General features: G+C 43.2%; 1 protein-coding gene across 1 annotated transcript in view; it reads left to right on the top strand.

Annotated features, from left to right (window-relative positions):
• The first annotated feature begins 138 nt into the window (after window positions 1-138).
• ATP10A (ATPase phospholipid transporting 10A (putative)) overlaps window positions 139-12030 on the top strand; it is a 114377-nt gene continuing 102485 nt past the window's right edge. The window contains exon 1 of the mRNA XM_057368086.1: window positions 139-788. Coding sequence (XP_057224069.1) covers window positions 346-788 — 443 coding nt within the window. The 5' untranslated portion in view covers window positions 139-345. The remainder of the gene's footprint in view (window positions 789-12030) is intronic.

The raw sequence follows: 12030 nt of genomic DNA, 5'->3' as shown, positions 1-12030 counted from the left end.
CGGCACGGCACGGCACGGCACGGCACGGCACGGCACGGCACGGCACGGCACGGCACGGCACGGCGGGCCCGCATCCCCCGCGCCCGGGACGGGGAGAGGCCCGCGGGAGGAGGGCTCGGCTCCCCGCCTGCCCACGTCCCCTCCCCGGGCCAGGAGGAGGAGGAGAAAGCGAGAGAGGTCCCGGCAGAGAGGCTGGGAGCGGGTTCGAGAGAGCCCTCCTCCGCCCGCCCCGGGAGGGGAAGAGGGAAGGAGAGCCGTGGCGGGCGGCGGACGATGATAACTTAGGGCCGAGGCTGCCGTGGGAGCTGCCCGCGCTGCCCGGGCGAGGACAACGGGGCGGCAGCGATGTCCCAGGGCACGGCAGGAGGAGAGGGAGCGCCCCAGGTGCTGCCGGAGGGGAAGGAGAAGCAGAGGAAGAGGAGGCGGAGGAAGAAGAAGGAGAGTAAGACGCGGCTGGTGCGCTCCAGCCTGCTGTTACCTGAGGCCGAGCCCGAGAAGTCCARGAGGACGGTCCTGGCCTGCAACCGCCTCAAGACCACCAAGTACACGGCATTGTCCTTCCTGCCCAAGAACCTCTTCGAGCAGTTCCACCGCCTGGCCAACGTGTACTTCGTGTTCATCGCCCTCCTCAACTTCGTGCCAGCCGTCAATGCCTTCCAGCCGGAGCTGGCCTTGGCTCCGGTGCTCTTCATCTTGGCGGTCACCGCCATCAAGGACCTGTGGGARGATTACAGCCGCTACCTGTCCGACAAGGAGATCAACCACATGGAGTGCCTGGTGTACAGCAGGTGAGGCGGGGAGGGGGAKCGCAGGGCACGGCAGMGCTGTGCTGGCAGCCAGCACTGGGGTCCCGCCGGCCACCAGGACTCACACGAGCGGAGGTGAGGATGCAGGGCAGTGAGCAGGTCCATTGTGGAGGGCTTTCATTTCCACTTCAAGTGCAGAGAAATTTCCAGTTGCCCTTGGAAGTGGTGTCTCCCAACTCTACTCAAAACTTTATACAATCATGTATGAGGTTCATGGTGTGTGAACTTCGGGAGTTCATACAGTCCTGTATCTACAGGTGAAAGTGAATCTGCTCTGACCAGTGGGGTCCCACAGTAAATCGCTGATTTATGAGTAAGCAACATTTTATGTAGGTCTACACGTGTGCTCTGGACTTGTTAGTGTGTTACGCTGTCAAGGAAGGACGGTGCGTTGCAAAGTGAATGTAAGCATCASAGCATTGTTTGATTTGCAAGCCTTTATGCAAACACTTCCCAGGGTGAGCAGTAAATTACACTCGTATATAGTTTCAGGCATTAATTTCGTTATAGTAATATGAACACTCTCAATCTGCTGTTAAATCTCCAATGAGTGAAGGAGGGATAGAGGCCAGAGTGTTCTGAATTTCACTTAGGTCTGTGWGGTTCCATGACATGTGAAATTGGCAAGCCCAAACTTTGTTTGCCTTTCTAAAGAATGAGCCAGTCTTTSCACTGAACATTTACTTTTAAGCGAATGTGTTTTGTTTATCATATCAACTGTCATCATTCCCTATGACTTCGCTATTTCCCAGTGCTCATGATGGAGCATTAGGTCATTTATGTCCTTCAGAATAAGGCTTTTTTAAGATCTGGGCAATACATTTAGAGCACTGCCTTGGTATTTGTAAATCAGACTGAAATCACTTTTGCATCAACATTTATGTGCTCAGAATCCAGCTTTACAAAGTTTTTGCTTTGCTTTCCTCCAAATACCAGTCATCTCCTAGTAGTCTAAGTCTAAGRTTTCCTGGGGAATGAGAGAAGAGTGTATTTTCTGTGAAAGTGGATTTTAGTTCCGTTTCTGATGCATGCTTCTAAGTCTAACAGAARTGAAACACGTGCCAAGAAACACTGATTCCACAGACTCTCTGGGAGGGTCTTTTGGCTGACGTAAGCACCGAGACACAGAGCAACTCTCCTATTGCAAGAAAGGCATGTGGAAAAAAAAATACGCTGAAAAAGAACTAGGAAAAGAACTAGGAAAATTCATTTTTAACATCAGCAGACTCRGCTTGTTATTTCAAAAATTGATAGCACGTAAGAAATCTCACCCAGGGGTATTCCTCCACCAGTAGATATGCATGCATAAAAGCACAAGTAAAATGGCCTTATTTCTGTAAACTAAGCCAAAACCAACCCAGTCAAATCACACACGTAGTTACTGCTAATCTGTGCTTGTGTCTAGTGCCTTACTTGCCTGTAGTTGCCCTTAACTCTGAGCGCTTCTGGTGTTGGATAGCAGGAGGTCTTGTAAGGGACTATTCATGCAGAAAGTAAAATAGTGCTAATAAGGGTAGTTAATCTAGCTTTTTGCAAACAAAATCAGTTAGAAATAAGCTCTTTTGTCTGCTAGGTTGAAAAGCATCAAGTGTCCGTTGCAGAAGATGTTCAAAATATTGACGAATACCAGTACTGGAATGTTTTTCCCCCAGCGATTTTCCATATCCCCCTCTGCTGCCAAAAAAGTAGACGTGACTATGAGAAAAGGTGCGCCTTTGATGTTAATATCACTTGTGGTCTTTTGTGAGTCCCAGCTAAGTGCAGTGCCCTTTGTAATTCTTGTGCTGTTGCAGAGTAAAAGTCAGAATTGTTCCTTTTACTGCAGAGTTTAGATTGCTGCTGAGTGACACTTACACAGATTAATTTGGGAGTGGTTTTCCTTTGCATTGGCATCAAAGGCACATGTCGGCCAAATCCCTGTGAGACAGCAAACGTGAAAGTGTGAGAGCTCTGTCATCTGTTCAGGCACAGCTTTCTGGCTGGACTCAGAGCTGAACGGTGTGTGCTTACAGCCCACTACAGAAGCCACGTCCCTAGCAGCAGCTCACCTATTTTCAACTTCCAGCAATCCCTAAGGAAAGCTTCCCTCCCACAATTAAAAAATACAGTCAAAACATGTGGTTAAAGTAATTTGCTTACGTGTTGTTAATCTGTCCACTTTTTCTTCTTTTGTAGCTTYTTTTAAACTTCACCAAGTCACCTTTTTAAACGCCCTCCAGCTCCAGTGAGCAGGACGGGACTAGAAACTTGCTACTTTTGCAGATAAGAGCTAAGATTCTTGCTAACTCGAGTGACTGGGTACCAAGATTGAGAGATTTGTATCAAGGTCATTGAAGTTGCTGGGCGTGAGTTCACAAAAGCTGTTTTCTCAGAAAGGTGTCATGCCAGGAGAAACAGAAGGGATTGATCCTGACTTCTTCTTTGTTTCCTTAGTGTCTTGGTTTCTGGAAAAATGTTCAAGTGTGTCACATGAGGAAGTAATAAATGACAGRTTTCTCCTCACATCGATTAAATGCTAATCCCTTATCAGTTTTACAACCTTTTGAGCAAACCTCTGTCTCTCCCTCGCCATACTTGCTGCTTCCTTGTGGTAGGAAGGATGCAAATACTGTCCTTGACAGGAATGCTGCTGTAGGTAGGGCAAGTTAATGAACATAGCTGCAGTCCTGTGTTCCCCTCGGACTGTCAGGGAGCAGTGACTCTTCTCTTGCTGGTCAGTGCTTCACAGCTTGGAAAGAGATCTTCTGCAAAACAGGATTATCCAAATGTCAGGACTCTTCTGCTGTGATGGGCTCCCTTTCCTGCTGGCCTTCCACAAAGCTGCTAGAGCCACCTCAAACACAGACTACAGTGTTCACTATACAAACACACCACAGCAAAATAATACTGAATTATAACAGCAAATGGAGGCAGGGCTTTCCTGGCTGCTGAAATGCCTGTCCTCTGTTAGATGCAAACAGCATTTAATGATGCAAAATCTGCTGGACAAAGAGAATGCAGGGGTAGGCAGAGCCTAGGGCAGCTCATCAGGAGGAGGTTCTGCACAACTCTAGCAGTGTCCTCTGCCTGGTGCTCTGGCACAGTCTACACAGGCAGATTGTGTCTATAACTGATCTGGGGGAAAATACTATTCTGCTGCTGTGCTGACTGCTGGACAGCTGGCCTTCTTCCTCCCGCCTGCCCGGTGGACTCAGATGACCCATTCTCACACAGCCACTGCGGAATCAATGACTCCATGGCTCAGAGTTGGCAACACTTATGAGACGACTCAACAGCAAAGGATGATGCAATCTAAAGTAAGAAGTTGAAGAGAGATGCAGCTTGTTTTGACAGAAAGACGAGTTTTCATTTAGAAATCCTGGATGTTGTGGAAAGCAGATAATACCTCACAAGTTTACTGCTTTCTAGAGTCAGATGGAAAGGGAAAAGACCTGATTCTTTGAATAAATTGAAAGAAGCTGTTGAGTTTGAATTGGCAGCATATGTCAAGGAATGAAACACATAGGAGAATTCCAGACTTGTGTTGGTCTGTGATGGACTTTGCAGGTCTGTCTGGAAGAGCAGACAGTGTCTTGAGGAAGATTTCTTAGCCAAGAGGAGCTAATAGGGCCTCTCTCCAGAGGGGCAATACAGAGGAAATGAGGCACTTACTTTAGGAGGATGGTTTCACAGGTCACCTAGAATTTCAATTCTGTACAGGTGCTTAAGCTAGGAATGCTGGGTGACAGCCAATTCTGTTAGTTGGTTTAAATGGAGGGATGTTACAAAGGCATTAGACCCCCGGCTACAGAAAATTGTTTTTGTGTGATCACCTTAGTCTCCTTTCTTTGTTCCTCTTCCTCATTTCTGTTGCCTAGGGATGAAGGCTGAAGACTGGAGATTAAAAATTTGCAGTTTTAACAATGTTCCTGTCTTGGACTTGGAGGATGCAAGGGTGACTTTTTTCTTTGCAGGYACTGTCCTCCAGTGCTCACCAGCTCTCAATGGAGTTGTGGATTTCACATGTAAATATCTGCTGTTAAATATTTGATAGAACTAAAACTGCCACTGGGCAGAAGCTTTGTTTTCAGTGTGCTGTTACAAAATATGGTATATGTTTACATGACATGTAGATAGAAGATGAATAGTGATAACTACAATCACAACAAATAATGGCACTTGTCTGTCAGGGAATTACATTTTATTACTGTCTYAGTGCTTTGCTGGTGAAATAATCTCTGGTAACATTTTTCTAGAAGCCATGTGTTCAAAACCAAAGGGCTTTTCTTTTTAAATCTATTCTCTTAACTCTTGCTGTGTCCATGGAAGAGTATTGCTAAAGAGCAATACTGCATACTGATCAGAGAGTGATAACTGCTTCTTGTGTCAGCCTGTTACTTAGAAATCCATAACAAATTGCAGTTTATGACYGGATACTTGTCACCGATGAGGTGTGGAAAATGTTTAACGGGGCATTCAGACAGCTATCARAGCAGACTGTTTTACAATAAATGTTAATTTTTTTTTCAAAACTGAAGAGGATAAGTGAGGAGAGTTTGATGCAGGCAATGTTTCCTGWCATTTCAAAAATACACTTCTTTCTTTTCTCTGTCATCCCGCCTGTGAAAGCAATTCCAGCCTTGGAGAAAAAAAGATACAGCAGTGTTATCAAATCCTCACTAAGGCAGAGTAGATCCCACTCATGGCCTCAGAAATAGCCAGATGATGACTTGCTTGCAACCACTCCACTTCTTAGGTACCTTATTTTGCTGGCAACACCARTCTCTGAGGAATTAGGTTGTGAATATCTCCCACAACTACCATAGTCAAGAGTAGCTTCTTGTCCCAAAACGTGCTGGYAGGTAAGACATTTCTCACTAGAAGAAACGAGCTTGTCTCCCTTCCAGAACACWAATGTCACCAGATTCAAAAAGAAACTACCTGGGATTACTCAGTTTCCTCTCTGAGTTTGGTGCACAAAAAGCTGACAACAGAAAGTAGCAGTCTGAATCTGTTCGTGAAGTCGCTGTTCCTTCCTTGAGTTTCAGAAAGTGCTTCTGTGTTCATCTTACTGTGCCTTGTCCTTCACTTCAATTTGAGCCAGGATGGCAGTGAGTAAATTCCGTGAGAGATGTAGTAGAGACTCCTCTGTTAGACTGATAGGGAGCAGCTTTATTCTGCAGTGGAGTTTATCCTAGTAGCAAGGGATGTCTGTACTAATCCTCTGAGATGTAGCCAGCTGGAATGTACAGGAGAACCCATCTCTCTGTCCAAGTGTATGAATTCAGTTTATTTGCTATTCAGTGTAGGGTAAATTTTYGAAGTGCCTGAGCTTCTCTGTTGGGAAGGAAAAATGCTTGCCTCTTATTACTAAGCTCTTTCGTTTGTATTGGATGTTAGGGGAGCCGTTGTAGGCTGTTTCACATGCCTCTGGCTGACTGCCAGAGAAGATGCTGTTCATCTCCACTGAAAGACCTGGTGATGTCCCCAATCAGTTTTTTGCTGTTACAYGCTGTGGTGCTCCAAAGAGACACCACAATCTCTTCTCCTAAGCAGACCACAGCCCAGAATTATGGCTGTCCACCCTGTGTGCAGATCTACTTGCTATTGTGTGTCTTTAATAACCAGAGACCAGATTATTASTAGAGGTGGCCAAAAGAGTAACAGCTTTAGTTGATTCTGTCAGTGTGCATTTCTAAAGAAAATACACAAGAGAAAAGAAAGTGTTCAACTTTGCTTGATACTATGATTCCAGATTCCATGTGTTATTTAGTCAGCAGAACTGAAAACCAGAATTGAAACACATGACAACCGTGCAAAAATCAATGTTTGTGGAACTGCTTACTAGCTAGCATGGCCTAACTTACCCAGGACATTCCTCCCACGAGCAAATCAGTCCTCCAGAAGTACTTGTGGGATAGCTGCTTTGTGCAAGAGCAGTCTAAGGGGTGCCTCTCCTCTTCCCCTGCAGTACGGGGACTTTTGGGATTGTGGAACTTTTGTGTGCAGACACAGTAAGGGCAATGCAGCTGGGAAGCCGAATGCACAGCTTCAGGATTACACCCAGTTTGCAGGAYTTACATTGTGCAGGCTTGGCTTAAGCAGCTGCCTGTATTGAAAGCAATTAAGTTCATGAAAAGCAGAACAATTTGTTTCACTTCACATTGTTGTGGAGGTGGAAGTTTCCATGGCTTACTCTCAGCCTTTTCACTTGGAAGTGTTCACTAATGCAGCTGTGGTAGCAGCCACCCATGTTTGTACTCACAGCAGAAACGTGATTTGTACCCACCATCACTTCCTCACTTCATTTTCACCAAAATGTGGAAACAAGACAGAGTCTCCATTCACTGGGCCAGGGGAAGTGCATTTGAGTGAATGGCATAAAGTGAGGAGCCTGCACCTTCAGGGGTAAATTTGTGTAGTTGTGGGCAGCAGCTTCCTCTGGTGCAYATCAAGCACAAAAGTTGACTCGCACCCAAAATTCAGCCACAATACATACTTTTAAAAGGTGCTAGCTTACACCTTCTCCTAAGTAGGTGCTAATGGGGTGTGCAGGGGAGAAGAAGTGCAAAGGAGGCGCCTAAGTAGCCCTAATATTGAGATGAACTGAGGAAATGTACATTACCAAATGTATCTTTGATTCTGGAAAGTTAGATAAAACAAACCTCAGGCATAGTCTGAGATCACCTGCATGTTTCTGAKCGAGCTGGTTTAATCTTTGCTGTGTACAGGAAGTGGAAATGAGGGGGGTTCGATGTGATAGCTTACAGTATGTGTAAGATGTGAGCTGAGAGGAACATCTTTCTCTTTTTTACTTTCAAGGATATGGATACACAACCTGTCCACAGCAGGCAAGGCACCCAGGTAATAGGATGTTCTGAGCTGCAGGCTGCTGGGGATATCCAACCCTTCAGAGCTGGCAAGCTACCATCTAGGTCTTTGCTCCAACAGGGTCAGCGTTTTACTGTGTTTCAGAACTGTTGCATGTGAACATCTGCCATGTTCAGCCCACATCCGTTAGGTCATGTTGGGAAGAACAGTCTTGAACTGGCAAGATGTGCGTTTTCAAGGGTGGGAAAAATCTTCCATCTCCAGTGCTATTTCATTACAATTTTGTTATTTGTCTGACCACAATTTCTGTAGAGTGACAAGTAGGCCACTCGCTTTGGTTCAGTGGCCAACGTTTGCATCCTGCCCAGTCATTTCATAAACCCATACTCTGCTGGTGATTTGTTTTAACAGACATACAGGTCACTTGTTYTGTTTTTATGTTCTGGTTGTCAGGAAATACTGACCTACTTCAAGGAAGTGTTTAACTTGACTGACAACTGACTTCAGTTCTTATATATCTATGCTGCTACATAAGCACTGAAGGTGTGAACACTATTGCAGAATATTTCATATTTCTGTATTTTTGATGGGGGTTTTATTTTTGACATTTTGAATAAAAAGAGAAAATCCACCATGAATTGATACTTTAAGCAGGGGTCTTTTATCTTYGTATATTATCTTATACTTCCTGTGCTTTTTCTGGGTCTCACAGCCATATACCTATATCCTCAGCCACTGCCTGTTCACCTTCCTGCCTTCCACTAGCAACCTGAATATGCCTGTTTTGGCTGTGTTAGCTGATTTTGTGTGTTCACTAACAAGTCATTGGGAAAGTTGTGATATCTCCCAAAATATCGATACCAACACAGGAAGTGCAGAACTTTCTGTCACCTCAATACATCTTTGASTATGTACTCAATACCTAGATGTGGAATAAGATGCCGCAGAAAATTCGCCAGTGAACAAATTTTAGCAGGCAGATTTAGCAGCCAAACCCTTAGAGATGCAGAAAGTTCATTGAGTACATTAGAAAGATGTAATATATTTTCGGCAAAAGTAGATTATAAGAAATCAAATGTAATCCACTGAAGTCTGATACTGCAATTGTAGTGCATTAYTTTTGCATGGGCCTACACTTACATTTGGAGGCTTGAATGTTTCTTGTATTTTCTTTTTCTCCCTTTTTAGGATTCCCATCTTATCATTSTCAGGTTCTCCTTTCTATACTTTCCTCTGCTGTATTAATGCAGAGCTGTGAAGCTAAAGCTTAATCTTACACCATTTTCCAGAATAGAGGCATATATTGGATTTATCTGCATGTTTGAGAGCATGTTGATCTTCCTTCCTTCATTATCCTAGGTTTCTGTTTTGCCAGAGAAGCTTGGACTGGAGTWCCTGTCTCCCAACAGAGCCACTGATTTGCATCTTGGCTCTTCTGCAAATGCCAATAGTTGCTTTCCCTGTAAACAGCAATGAATCCATGATTGTAGCTCCCTTGCAGGAAACCCTCTTAACTGCTAATTAGGTTCTTTCTGACCTGAMAAGGGTATTTCCTAAAGCAATTTGTAGTATTCTTCCTGGAACATGAGTTGAGACTTATTTCACATGTCTTTTAGCTAAAAGGTACATGTCCTGTATGACTAAATCACACTTGTGTCAAAATCAGTGGAGTACTTTGGATGGCTTGAGGGAGGAAGGGGAAATCTTCCCAGCCTATTTGAGATGCTTAGCCTAGGTACATTTGATTCAAGAGGCCCTTACTTCTCTCCAGTGGTGATACAGGAGAAGCTGAACTAGATGGCTTGCTTACACAGCCAAGTTCAGGTAAGATGAATCCTGTTAATAAACTTAGAAGGGATAGATTTTACTTCCTATTAATTAACCCTCCGTATGATTTTTTCATTGTAGAAGAGTAAGTAGCCTATCCTGCTCAATGTACTTAATGATTTAAGAACTATTATTTAAGAATTCCTAAATAATAGAATACGTGTATCTGTCAGGTGAAAGGGATAAGCCTAGTATCCACTGTTATATCTCCAGCCACATTCTGCCTTCAGCAATAGCCATTAACTTATTGTTCACGTTCATGAAATGCATTTATATCATCTGTTGCAGTGTTGAGAAACAATGTAAGAGATTAGTTGTTGTCAATAAATAATTTAATTCTTTGCATCATTGCTTACATTTGCATTTCTGTGGAGTTTTTCAGACTGCACTCATAATGTGAGGAATCTTGGTATTTTGGCGATCTTATTTGTTCTTTAACTTCAGATGCAGCTGTTGGGGATGAGTATTGAAACATAAGGTAGGAGGTTCTTATTTCTGCCTTCTTCTGTTTGCCTGGATGTTCCTAAATACTAGGTCAACTAAAACCACTTTGCAAGCTGCATCTTTAAAATGCAGGGGGCAGTTATGTGTTTAACATAATCATGGATGTCACAGGAATGAAAGTAGAGCTTCACTCTCAGATATCTCACACATATCAGGCAGGGCTATTGGGCTTCTGGGTTTTGCCCAGTAGGGTCTGATGTTCAAACTTGCAGGTGCTATTGCTAGGTSATCAGGGATTGAATCAGAGGGATCAATGTTGAAATTTTTCTGCTAATTTTGAGTACTATTGATTTTACCCGTGGCTACCAATTTCTATGCTGGAATTTTAGTGCTTGTCCATATGGGAGCATAGGCTCATGCAGGTAATACCATGTAGCCGTGTAAGAGGTGTAGCATCATAAAATGTCATGTGCTATCTTCAAAGTCCTGAAATCTTTCCATCTAATTTCAGCATTTGACACTGTTTTTCCTGATTGTTTAGGCTTAAATGTGCTGAATCATATCAGGTTTTTCTTACAGATATAAATATAAATATATATATATATATTAAAAAAATATTTTCAGTGCAGTTCCCTGTGTTTGCCTGCTTTTTGTGTCAGGCTCCTGGCTGTGTGTGGAAGCTTCTCTTGCTGTCAGATCCTGTGGGAGCTTTCTAAAATTCAGGCTCAGCAGAAAAGGTGTACCAAGATGAGCCAACCATCAGTCTAGTGGTGCTGATGTTACATCTGCTACACCCATTTTCCTAGAGTCCAGTATAAAGTCTGTAATAGTCTTTGTCATGGAYTGAACAATCCATGATACATCTTCAATTTGAGGAATACCACAGTGGACTGACATCTGCCAGCTCATGCCACAAAAATGTGTGTGAGACCAGTAAGAGCCATCTGCAAAGAATATTGCAGTAGAGTACCCCCAGACTGGTGTATTTCTGTATGTAGACCTAAGAAAGCTAGCACTGAAATGTAGTCTAGGTCAGAAACCCAATAACCAGTGGATTTTGCGTATTTGTGAATTGTTTGGCTGTTAATGTGGTTTTTATTTTGTTGGTTTTGTGTGTGTTAGTGTTTTTCTTCCAGTTAATAAAAAGGTAGAAATTGTCATTTAATAACCCAGTTTCAAGGGTTGAAGAATCAGCCTGATCTTTACTAGTTTCACTAAAGTTAAAACTAATGAGAAAACTTATGTCCAAAACATTTCTTTCCTTTTTAACAGAAGTACTGAAGAAGAACCTAGCATTATAAAGGCAGTAATAGTTTTTTTTAAAGCATGTACAGTCTCTAACTTTTAAAGCTTTTGCCCGCATTTAAGTGTAAGATTTTTCTAAAATTCCCTATGGTTATTCTAAATTCAATCCTCCTTGGAATGCAGGGAGCAGAAGAGGGGGAGAGTTCCTGAGTTTATTTTCAATGGCATTTGGTTTGGCTAGGAGGATTTTTATAATTCTAATTTGGTCCTTCCATATTAATTCATGTTCTTCCTCTGCTGCTCCTAAATTGGAAACTTTCCATTTTACATCTGGCAGTCTTGTCCTCAGTTGTTTAACCTTTGTGCTTTATCACTAGAAATAGCTGTTTTGTGCATGGAATCCAGCCTCTTAGTCATAATAACATTCCCTTCAGCTGTCCTAACTGGCAGCTTCTAGAAAGGTTTTCAAGTTTGGGCGTTTTATTTGGTTTTGGTTTTTTTTAACCACTACTTGCATTTACAGAAAGCATGCCTGAGTTGATGGTGCTGCACCCTACCAAAAAGTGTTAAGATAGAAAACTCCAAGACATACTCTTTTCCACTGGTAGGAAGTATAGAAAGACAACCAAATATAGAGACAGAAGTGGTTAAGACCTGTGAGGCATCGTCCCCACTAGTTGAGCAGTATTCAAATTAGATGCAAACCTGATTGCTGATCATTTGGGAGCACAGCTCTTACTTTTGCAGTTGCTGAATATACATCCCAAATGCCCAAAACTTCTTTGGGATGTGTCCTCATTGGTGTCTTACTCCTTTCTGACCTGCTCTTGTAACTGATAAGTTCCAGTTAGATTCCAGACCAGTTCATTCCATCGAAAGCATACACAATATGAGGTTC

This window comes from Malurus melanocephalus, unplaced genomic scaffold (genome assembly GCF_030028575.1).
Source record: "Malurus melanocephalus ecotype Western Australia unplaced genomic scaffold, MMel_1.1 scaffold_88, whole genome shotgun sequence".
In the NCBI taxonomy this organism is placed as follows: Eukaryota; Metazoa; Chordata; class Aves; order Passeriformes; family Maluridae; genus Malurus; species Malurus melanocephalus.
The sequence above is the reverse complement of the archived record's forward strand: the minus strand, read 5'-3'. Positions and strand labels throughout refer to the sequence as shown.